The sequence below is a fragment of the Trichoderma atroviride genome, chromosome 1 (assembly GCF_020647795.1).
Source record: "Trichoderma atroviride chromosome 1, complete sequence".
Classification (NCBI taxonomy): Eukaryota; Fungi; Ascomycota; class Sordariomycetes; order Hypocreales; family Hypocreaceae; genus Trichoderma; species Trichoderma atroviride.
In genome coordinates this window covers 767,035-783,887 of record NC_089400.1, presented here as the reverse complement: position 1 = coordinate 783,887, position 16,853 = coordinate 767,035, and the positions used below count along the sequence as shown (strand labels likewise).

General features: G+C 50.7%; 6 protein-coding genes across 6 annotated transcripts; 3 read left to right on the top strand and 3 right to left on the bottom strand.

Moving 5' to 3' along the window:
* The first annotated feature begins 6 nt into the window (after positions 1–6).
* On the top strand, positions 7–2,871 carry TrAtP1_000305 (uncharacterized protein). Its single transcript, XM_014091784.2, has 2 exons — positions 7–822; positions 878–2,871. Exons 1-2 carry the CDS (start codon positions 214–216, stop codon positions 2,618–2,620), a joined length of 2,352 nt encoding a protein of 783 aa, XP_013947259.2. The 5' UTR covers positions 7–213; the 3' UTR covers positions 2,621–2,871.
* Positions 2,872–3,228: 357 nt separating this feature from the next.
* Positions 3,229–3,591, top strand: TrAtP1_000304 (uncharacterized protein; the record flags this gene model as incomplete). Its single annotated transcript, XM_014091785.2, has 1 exon — positions 3,229–3,591. One exon carries the CDS (start codon positions 3,229–3,231, stop codon positions 3,589–3,591), a length of 363 nt encoding a protein of 120 aa, XP_013947260.2.
* Positions 3,592–4,508: 917 nt separating this feature from the next.
* On the top strand, positions 4,509–5,441 carry TrAtP1_000303 (uncharacterized protein; the record flags this gene model as incomplete). Its single annotated transcript, XM_014091786.2, has 1 exon — positions 4,509–5,441. The coding sequence occupies one exon, from the start codon at positions 4,509–4,511 to the stop codon at positions 5,439–5,441; it is 933 nt and encodes a 310-aa protein (XP_013947261.1).
* Positions 5,442–5,886: 445 nt separating this feature from the next.
* Positions 5,887–7,524, bottom strand: TrAtP1_000302 (uncharacterized protein; the record flags this gene model as incomplete). Its single annotated transcript, XM_014091787.2, has 1 exon — positions 5,887–7,524. One exon carries the CDS (start codon positions 7,522–7,524, stop codon positions 5,887–5,889), a length of 1,638 nt encoding a protein of 545 aa, XP_013947262.2.
* A 1,832-nt stretch (positions 7,525–9,356) lies between these two features.
* Positions 9,357–10,807, bottom strand: TrAtP1_000301 (uncharacterized protein). The gene has a single exon (XM_014091788.2). It carries the CDS (start codon positions 10,503–10,505, stop codon positions 9,534–9,536), a length of 972 nt encoding a protein of 323 aa, XP_013947263.2. The 5' UTR covers positions 10,506–10,807; the 3' UTR covers positions 9,357–9,533.
* A 2,773-nt stretch (positions 10,808–13,580) lies between these two features.
* Positions 13,581–16,587, bottom strand: TrAtP1_000300 (uncharacterized protein; the record flags this gene model as incomplete). The annotated part of the gene is made up of 5 exons (XM_014091789.2): positions 13,581–13,593; positions 13,658–13,950; positions 14,027–14,340; positions 14,418–15,544; positions 15,614–16,587. 5 exons carry the CDS (start codon positions 16,585–16,587, stop codon positions 13,581–13,583), a joined length of 2,721 nt encoding a protein of 906 aa, XP_013947264.2.
* Positions 16,588–16,853: the final 266 nt, after the last annotated feature.

Here is a 16,853-nt window from a genome sequence, read left to right as displayed (position 1 = left end):
CTTTTGGAGACTTGGCATCGCTGTTCCTGCAAGCAAATTGAATTCTACATTTCCAAACACTGCAAATTCGATGAAATAAAACTGTTGCCATCTATCGTGTGCACCTTTGTCTCACAAGTGCTGGACTGGACTGGACTGGACTGTAAACCCCCCCCGCCAAAGCCTGGCGTCACTGCCTATAGCGCCTTGAATGAGCTGGACCGAAACTCGGTGATGGCCTCAGAATCTCAGCCGCCGCAGCCCGAAGCTGCAAAGGCGCCCGCGCCTCCCATGGCCGAGAAGAAGCGCCGCCGCCCGCCGCTCTCGTGCGAGCAGTGCAGGAAGCGCAAGATCCGCTGCGACCGCACGCAGCCCTGCGCCAACTGCGTCAAGTCCAACATCCCCAGCTGCACGTATGCGCCGTATCACGTCCCTGCGTGGCGGGCCAAGAAGATGGACGCCATGATCACCGGCAGAGACGCGGCTGAGGGCGCTGGCAAGGCGTCGCTGAGGAACCTCAAGGCGGCTGAGCCGAGGCCGGATGCCCCGAATCCAGGGGAATCGGAAATCAGCCCCTTCAGCATAGACTCTGTCGGCGCGTCATCGTCGTCGGCCATTCTCAGCTCCAAGGCCGGGTCGTCCTCGACTTCGTCGTCGCCCAATGTCGACTGGCTGGTCTCTCGGGTCCAACAGCTGGAGGAGAAGCTTGCCCAGGCTCTGCGCATCAACGACACTCCGGATGGGCTCAAGAACCGCACTGAGCAGACGGTGGAGCCAACGGGGGGCTTTGTGGCCAAGTCTCGGTATTTTGCTCATAGCCATTGGATATATGGGCTGAGCATGGTGAGTGGTTTGCCCGGTATCGCGCTGTATTCACAGTTTGTGCTGACTTTGATAGCTCACCATGGAACAAGACCTCATTGGTCAAGACAAGATCAACAAGGGAGATCTATATCAGTCACTTGGGAGATGCAAAGTCCTTGGGCGCAAGATCAAGAAACATCGCCTGAAACCTCTCTCGTCTACTAATCTGGGACTCCAGATTCCTGCTCGAGAACTCGCAGATCAGCTCGTCGAAAACTATCTGCGCACTTTTGAAGGCGTCTTCCGCGTCGTGCATATACCCACCTTCAGGACTGACTATGCGAGGTTCTGGGAAGGCAGCCTTCCGTCCAACGACTCCTTTGTGATTCTGCTCCAGCTCGTCATGGCGCTTGGGACAACCGTATATGACGACTTCTTCTCCCTGCGGCCAATGGCGACGCAGTGGATATTCGAAGCCCAGATGTGGCTCATGATTCCGCCGGAGAAGAAGAGGATGAATATCGAGGGCATTCAGATCCAGTGTCTCTTGCTCCTCGCAAAGTCCACGTGCAATTGCGGCGTGGACATGGTGTGGATGATGGCTGGGAACCTGGTGAGGAACGCCATGTTTGTGGGCCTTCATCGGGATCCCCAGTTTCTCGGAGACATGACGATATATCGAGCCGAGATGCGACGTCGTCTTTGGGCGACTATCTTGGAGCTCAACGTACAGTTTTCTTTTGATGCCGGGGGCTCGCCACTGCTTTCCACAGCCCATTACGACACGCTGCCTCCGGCCAATCTAAACGACGACGAACTCACTGACGAAAAGGACACTGGCGGAATTGCAAAAGGTCCAAAGGTGCCGACTCAGACATCAGTTTTGAGAGCTTTACAGTCGACGATGGCGCTGCGGCTGAATCTCATTAACCATGTCAACAACACAAGGCCGGGCGATCACTACGAAGAAACGCTGCGGCTGAATTCGGATCTGACAAAATCTTGCCGAGCCATCTCAGAGTCTCTCATGGCTCTCAAAGCAATACCGAACTCGCCAATCACAGAGTTCCATGTTCTCGTGACGGAGATTTTCCTGTATCGCTGCTTCCATGCACTTCACCAGCCCATCATCGTCAAGTATCTAGACGACGCCAAATTCTACTTTTCTCGACAGATGTGTCTGGACAGCGCATTGAAGCTCACGCACATCTGGGGCTTCCCCGATGCCTGGTCTCCAGACAATCCCGCTGCCAGCAAAGCCATGGATGCCGACCTCAAGCGACTCGTCACCACCGGGACGGGCATGTTCCACAACGTTGCGTCGCAGGCCATGATCAACGTCCAGTTAGAGCTCTTCCACGCCAAAACCGGCCAGGCGTCGAGCCTCGGCTACCTCCCAACAGTGGGCAGCACCAACCTGCGCGCGCGGCTCATCGCCACACGGGAATGGAAGCTCAGCCGCGTCCGCGCCGGCGAGACAAACATCAAGGGCATCATCTTCATGGAGGCGTGCCTCGCCCACATCAAGGCGCTCGAGGCCGGGGCCGACTCCAAGGAAAAGACGCGCCTGATGTTTGAGGCGGCCATCGCCATGGGCAAGCAGTGCTTTGAGATGCTCAAGGAGGTGGCCGAGCGGGAGGGCTTGCCCGCGTCCGAGTGGGACGACGATGAGACGGCGAGCCTGGACGGGCTGTCGACCATGTCTGGGATTCCGATGGATTGGATGCAGGACTGGGTGTTTGACGGCGACCAGGGGATTTCGTTTCCGCAGTGGGATCCTGACATTGATGGCGGCGACTTCATGGACGAGCTGGACTTTGATATTGGTCAGATGTAGACGAGGGGCGTGGAAGTGGTAAAGGTGATGGATCCTTGTGCTACCCACTACATGTAGACGAAGTGTTATTATTGGCGGGCATCTATTTCTATTTCTGGAGCTGGGCGGGTGGATGCCATTCCAGAGTGTATAAGACAGTGTCTCTGGCCCTCTCAACCCGTATTGCCTCTCAACTCGTATTGCCTCTCAACTCATATTACCACATAAGATTACTTGTACAATTGAATCTCAACTTGGATCAAGAAACTGCAGAATTATACTTTCAAGGTGCAATGCGCTGCATGTGACCACGCCATCCGCTACGTCAGTGTCTCGCGTCTCTGCCGTCTATCCGGCTTGTGCGATGCTGATCCTCTCATCCTCTCATCCTCCCTTGCATGTGTCACCGCCATCCTTCAGCTTCGTTTCCTCGTCTCTCGCACGACACTTGTGACAAGATAAAAAATCATATAAAAAGAGGTCGAATAATCCCCGGTTCATTTCTTTCCCATCTTTCATTGAAGCAAAGCATACTTTGACGACTATCAAAGTGGGCAAAAAACAACAAAAGCAAAAAGTCTTTACTGAATTTGAAACAACTTTTCAAATTCTCAGCACTCTCCTTTGCAATGGCCATTCCATCCACCAAAGCCTGCCTCTCCCTCGCCCTCCTCGGCGCAAACTTGGCCACCGCTCAACAAAACGAAGTTGCTCCTCGGGCCAACTGCACAACAACCCTGACCCTGACGCAGTCTCGACTGCCTACTCCGCCGTATTGGCCGCAGTGCTCGTGGGACGGCACGTTGAGCATCTACTCGTCCACGGTTACGGTCGAGAGGTCGATTGACTGCCATGGCTGCTCGGATGTTCGAGTCGCTGTTACGCCGATTGTCCATTGCCCGGCCATGATCATCACGGCGAGTGTGCATGTGGCGACGCCGAGTACGGAGCATCGGACGGTTTGTTTGGCAACTCCTACTCCTCGCATTTAATATAGAAGGGAAAACAAATGGCTGGGAATATGGAGAGATGGATTGAGGGTAGTGGCTACGTGGTGTTTCATGATAGGAATGCACGTCACTGGAGGCAAAAGCCTGGCCGGCTGTTCTTATGCTGCGGGAACTTTTGCAAGGTTCAGATTTAGCTGTATATCGTGCCGAATAAGACTATTTTGTTAGGGTTTCAGGATCTAGGAGTAATGAATATGTGTCGTATAAAGGGATTTTTTATGAGCGTTTATTGCATTTCTCTGATACTTGATAGTGCCTGGGCTGTTGCATGAAAGACTTTGCATTTGCTTTGCAACTACGAGTACATCTCGGGAAACAAATCTTATTTTGCCTAGTATTTTAGTACCTAGTCGCCACTCGCCTCTATGCTCTTCAGATACTTGGATCCATCTCAGTTCCCCTTACTTGGTACGTAGATCTACACTATTAAAAGCCACAAGAGGTTCCCAAGGACCCTAACCAACACCGGCAATCTACAAACTACCCTCGTTCTGGCAATATCAAGTCTCGCCTTACACAAAGTTCAAATGTGAAATGAGCGCTATCCGCGATACTGTCAAATCTTGTCTCGGCTACGGCAAGACCTGTCTGTGGCGGACACGCTCCAAAGCTTGTACGAGACGCCTCCTCAAATTCAAGGAAAAAAGTAAACCTTCTTTAGAATTTCCTTTTTTACAATTCTCATAATTCGTAACTCTATCGCTTTTTTCTTACGCCTAACCTATGGTCGCACCGAAATACCATCCAAGTAAAAAAAGGCTTTAAAACATTTCCCGATCCCATCCCTTGTTTCCCTTTCTCCTCCCTTCCTTCTGTCAAACCCTCTATTCGCACACAAACTCCTACAATCTATATCGATTATACAACCACAGACTGAGAGAAGCAAGACAACTCTCACCATGATTCCATCAATCAAGTCTACCCTTGTCGCAGCCGGCCTCGCCTCCATCGCCGCGGCAAACCCTCTCCCTCAGGCGGGCCCTTCGGGCGGCGGCACAATAACCAGGCCACCTCCCCGATGGCGCCTCAATCCCTACCCCGAATACACTTCCTACTGCACAAGCACCTCGACTAGGATCTGGAAGCAAGAGCCCATACCCATGCCGCCGCCAGATGTCATCACCGTCACTAGATACAAGAAGCTGGAGCAGGAGCTGGTTCACAAAGCGCTCGACTGCGGCGGTTGCGCCTATCTCGAGCTCGCAATGCACGTCACCAAGTTTGACCACCCACATCCGGGGTATATCGGCCCAACCGACTTCAAGTACGTCACAAAGGAGCTCAAGTCGACAATCACCTATACGCACGTTCACTGCTCTGGATGGAAGGTTCCGCCCCCACGACATCAGGATGCGAAGAAACGCGAGATCGGGGGAGGGGCGGCGGACGAGTTGATGGAGTATGTCGATTTCGAGAATGACTCGGGCGTCCTCTTTCAAGGAGATGGGGATTGCACTGCTAGGGTCTTGCAGGTGCCTAAGCTGAACATCGGCCCTACTCGCACAATCTTCACCACCACCACCACCACCGACAGGATTGTCAACTGCGGCACTTGTACCAACAACTCGCCCATCCCTATCCCGCTCGGCGTGCCTCCAGTCGCTGTATTCAAGACGACAATCACAGCCGTGGAACCATATACAGAAACAGAGCTCGTATGCGGCACCCCCACGACTAGCACTTCGATTGAAGAACCTGCCAAAGCGACTGCCACCACCTCTGCCATAAATACAATCACAAAGGAGAGTATCACCACCGTCACTGTAACTAAAGCCTCTGCAGAGAGCATCGCCGCCGCGGCCTCGGCCTCGGCCGCTATTGCCTCATCTTAAGCCACAGTGCAAGGTATTGTTTCTCACACCGACATTCCTGTCGGGACGATGCTGCCAGACTGCGTTCTCACTGACGCCCCTCCCGGCTGAACACCAAGGCTCGACAAAGACGGTGCATACTTTGACCGTCACGCATACGAAGCAGTGGGCGTGTGGCCAGTGTGCGCTTGTGTGGTGGCAAGAGTCGAGTGAGCTCACTGTCACGTCGGTGACGAAAAAGGGGGCAAAGACTGAGACGGTGCTTGGCTGTTCGGAGGATAAAGCGTAGCGGGCAGCTATTAGAGATGTCGAGCACATAAGAGTTGAAGTTTGAATAGCAAGTGCTTAGTTTTCTGTGTTATTTTTATAATGGTATGGATCCGTTTGTTTTGTTGTATGAACCAAAAGCTGTGTATCTGCAAGACTCAAAAAAGTATTCATAATGTCTAGATAAAGCTCCATATTTTCATCTCTGTCGTGTCAACGTGTCTACGTCTAAACCGTTCTCTGCCTTGAGTGCCGACGGCGGAGTGGCACTCTTGGCCAGCAAATTCCTTGTAACGTCAATACGCCAGATAATCGGGCCACATTCCTGGTCATCCCGCCGGTTGGCCTCGACCCACGTACGAATCTGGCCGCGAACTTCCTTGTTCGACGTAATGGTCACGTTGCCCGTCGCCCAGCCGTACATGTATATGCTCAGCTTAGAGCTCTTAAAGGCACCGCACTGGGCAACATCAAGAGCGACTTTGGGAAGACGTCCATCCGCCACGGCCTGCGTAACGGTGGCCATGGTCCATGTCTCGTCCAGAATCCGTATGGGAACTTGGACGTTGTGGGGAAGAGGATGAGTAGAGAGTTCTTCAAAGCGGCTGCGGATATCCTCGGTTGACATGCTGCGGGTTTCGTCATCGTATGGCACCAAGAGTCTCCCCCGTTCCCTTTCGGTGGCCGTTCCGACTGTGCTGAGGACTTCGTGGAAGTGCTCGGCTGCTTCTTGCGTGCAGATGAGGGTGCGGCCTTGTAAGATTGGATACAGAGCGCGAACCATGACGCCGCCTTGTCTTCTTTCTTCTTCGATTTGCAGCTGCGTGGTTTGAGCCTGCCAGGGCTGTGATTGGAGTTTGAAGTGGGTGATGTCGGAGATGAGGTCCACGAGGATGGTGTGATCCATATTAAGGCTGTTTGTGAGGCCGTCAAACTCGTCTCCTATGAGATTTCTAATGGCATCTTGAAGAATTGGGGGCGGTGTTTTCATGAAAACGCTGCTGCTGTCCTCGATGATTATTTCAACCAAGGGGTCGAGGCGGCATATCTGATCCAACAGCACATCGACATCTTCATTTTCCCCCTTTGTGATGTTAGGAAAGACGATTCGTAGGCGGGGAATGCGATACTCGTGGCGGTTCATCTTGGCCGCAGCAACCAGCCGCTTCATCTGCTTAGCAAGAGGCGTATCCTCCCACTCTTCAGGGTCGACGCCGTCTCCCAGCTGGTAGTCGCCCCATGCCCAGCCGCAGTCCGTCATCTGTCGGGCCAGCCTATCGGCCTGAAGCCATCGAATATCCAGCCACTCGCTTCCTCCCTCGACCACATCAACTTCCACCTTGGCCTGCTCTTTCAATGTCCGGTTCAGCTGTTGCTTTTCTCTGCCGTCTCCGATGATTCGCGAGACTTGCTTCTTGCGATCCTCTTTGGCCGACCCATGAAACGCCTGGTTGACGATGCGAAATGAGCGGCAACGCTTGAGGATATCCCAGTGAACTTGTCCGTGATTGACAATAGTGGAACTGGCCACCAGTTTCCTATTTAATAGACCAAGTCCAATTTCGTCTTGTTCCTCGTCAACGAGCTCAGACTCTACCCGTTTAAGGATGTCATGCTCTTTTCGCAGTTTACGAATAAAACTCAAAAGGCCGGTGACTCGTGGATTCCTACCCTTTGATTCGACAACCTTTAGAAAGGCTTCAATCTCGGGCATGTATGAGTCGCATATTGAGATATTTTGACGTGTTACTTTTAGCATATTTTGGTTAATGGTAGCAACATCGTCATTGCTGGGAGGCAGCTGAGGCTCAGATTGGCCGGCAAACTCCAGTCCCATGATGGGTTTTTAGATTTAGCTCAAGACATTAGAATTGTCCAGGCTTGTAAGATTCACGGCCGTCGCTCTGCCATATTTGTGGCCTCTTGGCAAAGACTCACGAACCTCAATCTCAACATCAAAATCTTGAGGCTGTGCTGTGGGTGCCTAATCCATACTGTGCTACGGAGCATACTTTTGCCGACCCGAGCTGGGTTCGTCTATGCTAGAGCAGCTTAGCATCAGTCTCGTCATGATTCAATTCTTCAGTAATTAAATAGCAATAATAATGTAGAGGGCTAGTTATCAGATGTTGTTTCATTATTATAGAAAAAAGCAGCCAGCAATCATCGCTTTACACGCGACTTCAAGTTTGAATCGTTAATTGGTGTAAGATACTGCCTAGTTTGTGCAGTCCTGCCGGTTAGGCTAAGTCGGCACAATGAAAAAAGAATGGGCGGGGCAGTCAGCGTCCGATGCAGTGAATCTGCCAAAGTTGAACATTTTTGTTTGCTGACCTTTGCACCCATTATCTGTACATCTTGTACATCCGCTTAGAGTTTCATTCCAATAGCGTCTCCTGTCTTTTGTTACTTTAAGCAGTAAAAGAAATACATGATAAATTCATGATTTCAAAAGTACATTTCTGTCCAGCAGAGCTGCTCATCATCTCCATCCACTTACACGCTTCCAAGGTCCCCATTCACAAACCCCGTCTTTTCGCCACCGCTCAGTGGAATAGCTGGATAGCTACTCACTTAGGCATACAGCTCTCTCCAACCAAAATAATGCCTCAAAGCTCCATAGCCCTTCCCCACCGTCACCGACAAGCCAAAACAAAGAAAGCTTCGTTGCTCGCGTGCCAAGGGCAGCTCCAGCATTCGCCGATTCGGTGGATGCCCTCCACCTCAAAAGATCCAACGTCAATCGCTAAAGTATGTCACCAAAGTACACCAATCGGTTTGTTCATGCTACTACTGTACTTGTACAACCGGTTTTTTTTTTTTAAAGAAATCCCACTAGTACCTGACAAGGCCGCCAACCAGATCCATTTCCCATGTGGCAAAGGCACACAAATCCACCCTCTGCCAACTCATCAATGACTCGAGCCAACCGACCACGCTGCAGCTCGCCTCACTTTGTTTCTCTTTTTGTGAGGTGATGTGCGTGTAAGTGTGACTTTTCACAATGTCTGACGTGTAATGCGTATATGCAGTGCACCTAGCCGACCACTCGGAAGCTCACCCGCACCACCATTTGCTCTAAAAACCGAGCATCTAAAAGAGGGGAAAAGTTTATGCTTTACAGAAAGGCAATAGCTTCACAACATCTTGTGCAATCGGAGGCCATGGAAGGGAAAAAATTTTCGTGACCTGCATTAGCTACGGACCGGATGCCCAAACGAGTGCCTGGATCGGTAACTTTCCGGCAAACAAAAAAAAGATCCGTGATGCTAGTAATGCACGCGAGAAAAGAGGTGACAAGAAGTGAAAAAGAGGTACCGACTAAATGAGGACCATTCATGTTGTCAGAATTCGTGGCGGACTTTTGGAGTCTAAGTAGAACTAGAACGTTTAGTAGGCTAAAAGGCCCAGTCCGTTTCAGCTACGCGAGTTGTGCAAGCTCAGGAACCAACGGAAAGGAAAACGCCATGGCGCACCGCTTAGTTGAAGTTCACACGAATAGCAAACTCGCTCCGTGACAAAGAGCACAATAAGAAAAAAGATGTGTGAGTGGAATGGTGCAACGCCATCCACCATTTCTCTATTGTTTCGAAAAGAAAGTTAGAATTAAGCTCAAGGATGATCACGAATTGGGGAAATAAAGTTCAGCAGACATGATTCATTCAAGTTGTAAAGATCAAATAAACATTTCAATTATATATATAAAAGAACCGTAATATATATATATAAAGCACGGATTCGAGTAACTGAGTGGTTTTTGTTCCCATACACTCGATGGGTATCGAAGGGGAATCCGCAAAAGCCACACACCAAAAACACCGTAGATATTCTCCACGTAAGAAATTCTTAAGCCGAAATCATGTATAGTAAAATCCCAAACCCTAGCCCAACTGATTTTTTCTCTATTCCACTTCTCCAAACGTCTTGCAGTGAAAATTGAGAACTTAAGCCGTGTATCCAACGGTGACAGTGACGGACTGGTTGCCAGGGGGGGCAGTTGAGGCCTAGACCGTCCATGGCAGCGGTACCGGCAATGAAGGCATTCTTGCCGGTGCCACCAGGGAAGATGGTAGAGCAAGTGCCCTCCTGGGCACCAGTTCCGCAGACATTGAGGCCTGGAATGTCCATGCCGGCGGCGGCGGCAACGAGGGAAGAGGCGTCCCAGCCAGACCAACCGCCGTTGGAGAGGTTGCCAACATCACCCTCGATCCAGGTACCGGCGAACTGGCCAATGGGGGTATAAGGGATGCTGCCCTCGCCGCAGGTGCAGCCGATCTGAGAGTTGCTGTCGACGGCGACGGTCTGCTTGCCACCAGCAGGCAGGGAGAACATGAGGGCCTGGTTGCCCTTGAAGAAGCCGTTGATGCCGCCATCAGGTCCAATCTTGTTCCAGCACGCGCACTCAGCGTCGCCGCCAGCATTGTTGAAGACCATGGTGTACTGGTACTGGGAGACGAGGTGGTTCTGGACGGCCATCAGGTTGCATCCGTACTGGCCGCTTCCACCGACATTGCCCTTATAAGCAATCTCGGCGGCGGTAGCACGCTTGCTGTTGCCGCCCTGGCAGAACTTGGTGTAGGTCGAGACACCGGTGCCCTGGCTGCCAGAGGTGGCGTCCTTGGCGGGGGCAGCAGCAGAGGGAGTAGGAACGGCGACGGCAACGCTGGTAGAGGTGGGAGCGACGGCGGGCTTGTTGGCCATGACGAAGTCGCCGCGGGCCTGGACAGAGTTGTGGGCGCGCTGGTGGACGTGGCCGCTGGGGTGGGCAGAGACGCCGAGGGCGGCAGCCAGGATGACGGAGGTGGTGGAGAACTTCATGGTGTCGGTGGTTGTTGTAGTTGTCGAAAACTTGAAGATGCTGTGTATCTGATATATCCAAAGGAGTGGTCGATCGTCTTAGGTATTCCCAGAATACGGCTTGCGCGTCTGTACTTGGCTGAAGGAGCGGGTGGGCGACTGGATGCGCAAAGTGCTTTTGTAGGTTGCTAAAAGAAGGTGTTGTCGAACGCTGAAAAAGGGCGCCGGCGATGTTTCTGCTGTTAAGGAATGGCTCTGAGGAAGAGTGAAAGACGGGGTGAGGAGGAAGAGAAATAGGAACGAAGGGAGGAGGGAGAGCACCACGTTATTAAGGCGTACCGCATGCGGCAGGGGGCCTATTCAGCGGCAGGGGGGGAAAGGGATCCGTGATTGGACCCGGTTGCAGCACGTTCTAGCGCTCTGTGGCAACGCCTGGCTCGTAAAAGTCTTTGTCCACGGCCCCCCTAAGTCTGCGATGCTGCCCATGAAACTGCCCAGGAGACCCCTGTCAGTGCAGCGGTCCAGGAACCACCAGGTACCCGCCGGCCGCCATTGGCTCAGCTGCGCGGTGGAGCCGTGTTTGAGCGCCTGGATCTCGCCGCGTCAGCCCACAGGACATGAGCTGGTGAGTGGTGTTGTGGTGAATTATTTGGTAATGGCGGTGCGAGGAGATTTCTTTTTTGATTTTTGATTATTCTTCTCCTTGTGTGCCAAATTGTGTGTGCTTTGCTGGACCAATGGGTGTGGCGGTGACGCCGACTGTTTACACGGACCTTGACACTTTACACAATGGCCGTTGACGATCCACCACGCGATGTGCGCATGGATGTGCTTTAATGAATGCCTGTCGCTTTAGTACTGGTGGTTGATGCTACGTACCCGGTACAACCAAGGCGTCGGGCTTTATTAGAGTTTACAGGTATCGCTACTAGCTTCTTCCCGCCTTATACATGTGATTGAATGCACCACGGACTGAACGCCATCAACCCAAGACGAATAGAATCTTCTCCGGGCCTCGTCTCCCAAATTAACTCCCGACCCTTGTGCTTCCCCCTCAACCTCTCAATGGACCTTCACCGTCGCAGCCTGTTCAGTTTGTCTTTGGCGACAGCCCGTCACTGCTCAGCCAGGCTTCAAGGTTGAAACATCCTCGTCTCTCTCGTCTGTCTTCTGACCGCCCACCGCCCAGCCATCTCGCCAAGACCGCAAACGAACAAACTTCGCGTTGGCCAGGCGCCTTCTGGAATGGAAGAAAAGCATGAGTGACTCCATGAACCTTACACTCACCTACCACCACCACTCCCACTACCCCGTACTGTAGCATTCTCGAATCTCGCCTGCTTGACGAGGGGAGGCAGCGCCAAAAGGGAAATGAGCTCGTTCTGCCCCCCCTGGCGAAGCAATTTCGTGCAAAATCGAGCCTTTGCTGCATCAGGCTGCCGGGGCCGCCAAAAGCCAAGCCAACGGCTAAAATCCTTAACCACTTGGGTCCCGGGGTGCTGAAGGCGGTAACAATCGGCAGTTCAATTCCCATTCAGCTCTTAGTCATTTGATTCCGAGGTTGAGATGCTCGTATTGAGTTGAACTGAGTTTCGCGTTTATGCACAGCGCTTTTTGTATCGCCGCCTTTGGGAACAACACGATTTTATCGCGTGATTTGCCTTTTCCTCTCTGTTCATTTACAATTTACTTCACTCATGACAAAATTAGTGTAATTCAGTCTGCTAGCCAAACAATTGACTCAGGGCGCTGCAGCTATTGAATCGAATCAATAGTGCTTCTCCCTTCTGATTCGCCCAGACCAATGCCAACCAAAACACCGTCAACACCACCACCTATTTTTGCACTAGCATTCCATTCAGCTCCAGCCTCTTCATAACGCGAAACCACCGCGTCACCGCCCTTTGAACCTCGCCTCAACATGTCAAATCCCGCTTATTCCTTCTCGCAGTTACAGTATAACAACGCTGCAGGCTCCGGTTCTCCATACTGTACGGATACTGCAACAATTCATTCAAACTCAGGCCACCGTCCCAATCTAGTCTCCCCGATTTCCCTGTTTTCTTTCCTTCTTCCCCCATGGCTATCACTTCTCCTATAAACGCATTGACACACGGCTCCGCCTCCCCCCTTTGAATCCATCCTTCTTCTCTTCTCCATTTTCTCCGTACAAGTGCATATCCCGGCTTCCGGGTCTCCACAACGACCCAGCCGCAGCAGTCGGATCCGCGCGTCCGCCCCTTCGACTGGCCTTCCTTTGGCATTCTATAAACGGTGTCAAGCTTCGACGGGTCCTTGAACCTTGAAGCATCTCCCCCCCTACGAGGATGTTCTGCAGCTTTTCCTCTTCTGCAAATGAAGGAAAGCTTATTATCCTGGGATCACGAGCTCTGGCAAACAATCGCCAGGGGACAGACTAGCAAGGATCGGAACTTATTCCAGCACGCTCTCGCTCCGGGTTGCACAAGCACAATTGCGTACAAGTAGGTAGGTGCATATGAAATACATGTACACAGCACTGACACTTCGGTGTGCTCTGCGAGCTTTCTGGTTTCAAATGCTTCGCCACAAATAGGGAGGAGAATATGGCATTTTATTCTTACAAACTTAAGTGGGAATGGCCATCTCATACCCTGTCTTACCCTGAGAATGAAGAATCCCATTAGCTCGGACAACAGGGACAAGTCGGTATTCCGCCGTTTGTCTGGTGACTCTACCCAAGTAAAAGGCTCTCCTAAAAGCTCCATCGTAAAGGGCTCTATCAATCATGTCATAATGATTGATGCCTCGTGGTATCTAGTACGCGTACTGCGTGACACTGCAAAATATCGATTAACATGAAACGATATGGAGCATTCACCGTTATGCAGTACGCTGCTTTTCATGCACTCAGTGTAAATTATGTGTTAGGACGTGCAGTAAAACGCCGTACAAGTATTGATTCTTTCTTCCGCCGCTCTTGTGCTACACGATGAGACCCAAACTGTTATCATATCATTACACGAAAAAAGAAGAGGGGACAGGCTACCTATATTATAAAGCATGCGGTCGGTCTGCAAGAAGAGAAGTGCAGCACAAAACAAAGACAAGCCCTCCTCAGGCATCTACCCTAGACAGATCAAATCAAGGATTAGGAAAAGTAATTCCGATAATCCCTCCTTCCAAAATCGCACCTAAACTTTTCTTGCATGTCCATGACATCCTGCAAATGCCGTACCCCGAGCGCCTCCTTTCTCACCTCTGCCAAACTTAGGGCCAGTTCAACTGCCCTCTCAACCTCGCGGCCGCTGAGATTGTTCTCCGCGAGTTTCTCATAGTCCTCATCGCTAAATGCCTCGGTTTTCCAAAGACCCTGGGCCGTAACTCGGCGAATGGCTCGCTCGAGGATGATGCGTTTACCTTTTCTGTCTGGCGTTTCAAACTTTTGGACAAAGTCGATCCGCGACTGATATGCTTTCTCGAATACCTTGATCTATTGTTAGTTTAAATGTGGCATGTAATAGCATTCAGTGATAGTTTATCGTGCGTATTGCTCAACTTACCTGGATGGTATCGCACGTTAAGAAGAGGATGCCTTGAAAAGACTCCAGTTGCCGTGAAACGGTGGCTACTAAATTATTCCGCTCAGCGTCAAGGCAGTCGTATTTTTCTAGCAATATTTGGGCATCATCAAAGACTACAATGGCATTCCAGCTCTGGCAAGTAGTCAGGAGCTTATCTAGTACGGAATTGACCGAAACAGCACAGCATCCTATGAGCTCTCTAGCTGGCAGCATCAACAAAGGACGCCTTAGATGGTCGCTTAGCCCTGTCACTGTAAGTGTCTTTCCAGTCCCCGGAGGGCCATGTAGCACGACTGGCCAATGGTCAGTACTTCTGTGCTGTGAGGGGGGAACAGTTAACCTCCAAAGTCGTGCGGATGGAGCTACTCACTGGTCAACCCTCTCCTCTTCGCCAGCAATTTGTTATCGATGCCAAATGCCGGATTAAATACGCGAGACGCCACGGACGCCTTTATCAACTCTTTCATCTTCTCATCAAGCACAAGAGAATCCCATGCTTCATCATTCCACTTGACGTCTTCGATTCCACGCACATCAAACTCGAGCCATTCCAAGCTCGCAAGACAACATCCCACTACAACGGGGGAACATATAAGTAAAAGGTTGTCCTTGGCCATCTCTACTTTTACTTTTTCGATGTATTCCCTCTTTGGTGATGTATTTGAGCTGCTGGGTGAGTCGCTGCTGATTTTCACATCGCTTCCAAGGTTAGGCTGATCATCTTCAGCCGTTTTAATAGATGGCATGTCCATGAGACTCTGGGGCTGGACACCATTGTTGAAAGTTTTGTCATCATTCGTATATTGATTTGGTAAATCTCTTGTTCTGAAAAACTCTGGATGTATTTTTCGAAAGCCCACAGGATCTACCATTATCCTGCTCTGTTCCTTGCGTAGATCTGGCATCATCTCCTTCTTGCCTTGAACTAGCTGGAACGCGATGCCTGTAAATGATTTGTGGTGTATTCCTTGAAGGGATACAAATTTGGCTCCTCGTTCAATTAATAAATGGCGAATTTGGGCTTCGTCTTTGTGGTATTGAAGTGGGTAAAACGGAAGGCTGGTGATGTTGATGGCGCCATGGAAATGCTGTACCTCTCTCCTCAATGGCTTGTAGGCAAGTGACTTGCCGTCAAAGTCGACAAATATAGAGTCCACAGAATATTTAGAGTCTGCTGCAGGCCGGTTCTTCCGTTTGTCTGTGCAACTCACTACAGACACACTGGGAACGTCATGGTACTGATAGGTGGGCGAATATATCAGCGTAGAGGGCTTCCAGAGTGCCCACGATAAGTCAAACGTTATGACTCCTTTGCTCAGCATTGAATCGAGGTTCTTCTTGGCTTCTGCGAAGTCTTGTTCCAGGTATTCGATAAGAATTCCTAAACATCTCGTCTGTTCGAAAATCTCATGCCACCTTTTCTTCGGCCAATACCCTTGTGTGTTATAGAGTCTGGCTTGCACCAATTCGTGATGGCTTCTGATATCATCCAAGTAGCTATTGAAGTAAAATAAAGTCAGTACATATATCAAGTGATATGGGTAGGTAGGTCCATGCATTGCTCACAGAAATAAAGTCTTTGGATCAAATACAGGATTTTCCTCGGCAAAGTTGATGCCAGAGATATTTCCCATGATGTTCTGGAGGCATTGTCTGAGAAAGCTATCCCTGATTTCTACAGTGGTTTTAACGGGGGTTTGGTCACAATTCAAATCTCGACGAACCACGAAAAGGTAATCTTCCGCTTTGGCGGCATCACGATGACCAGGCTCTGCTGCGGGTTCCATTGTCATATATTTCTGCTCCGTCGTATTCCAATGGCGATCGACGCGTCTGAAATTCGGCCAACACTGACGCTTTGAGCTAATCTTCTCGCTTTCTGCGCTTTGTGCTTGCTTAATGAGGGGCGAGTGCTTGGATGAAACTCGAGGCGTAGATACAGATGAGGGCACGGGCGAGATTGAAGCTCCTGGTGACAGTGCAGGTGGCGAGTCTAACCACTGACTGTCTAATTCCATGCTGCAGTTAGGTGAGCCTTTGGGAAAAGACTGGTTGTTCACAGTATGAAGATCAGACTGTGCCACCGCTGGTAGATCTAGGTGCCTGCATGGAGAGTGGCCGCCGTCCATTTCGTCCATGAACTTTTGCAGCCCTTCATCTAAACGTTCTTGAAGATTCTCCGACTTTAATAGCAGCCAATCACGGTATGCTGAGGGCGAAGGGTCATCTTTGTTGTCCGGGATGGTGACGAATTGAATGAGTTCGTCATGTTTCCCTGTAACTTTTTGTTCATATGGTATTTTCTCTGCTCGGTTTGGGGTCGTCTTTCGGCGTTTTCTCCCAGATTCGGAGGTCCTATCGAGAGATTCGTACGAAGAATAAGCGCCGTCCTCTGAGGCACTGCAGACAGCCCTGATGTAATGATTCTTACTGCCAATAACAGCAAGGCTCTTGTCTATGTCGTTGGCACCTCCATCAGACTGAGTAGAAACGGGACTGAGTACGTCTTTGGCTGTAATCTCTTTCTCCGGGCTGTCCATGGTAATTTTGCAATCTTCAAGTTGATGGAGGCACTAGTTTTGAGTCGAAGAGATATCTTGCTGAAATGGGAGAGCTGTAGCTACTACTAAGCGATGGTTCCAAGTGGATGTTTGGTAAGTATGAAGATATGCTGACTGAAGAACAAAGCTTCAAGTTTGGCTACAATTCTAAAAACATTGTGACAATTCCAAAACATAGTTTCGGCATAGTGGGTGATGGAAGGGACGGCCAGCTGTGATCTTTCTCTTTGGTTAGCATCTCACTT

Coding starts and splice junctions, on each gene's coding strand:
- TrAtP1_000305 (XM_014091784.2), top strand. CDS start 214: ATGGCCTCAGAATCTCAGCCGCCGCAGCCCGAAGCTGCAAAGGCGCCC. Junction 823..877: donor GGATATATGGGCTGAGCATG/GTGAGTGGTTTG, acceptor TGACTTTGATAG/CTCACCATGGAACAAGACCT.
- TrAtP1_000301 (XM_014091788.2), bottom strand. CDS start 10,505: ATGAAGTTCTCCACCACCTCCGTCATCCTGGCTGCCGCCCTCGGCGTC.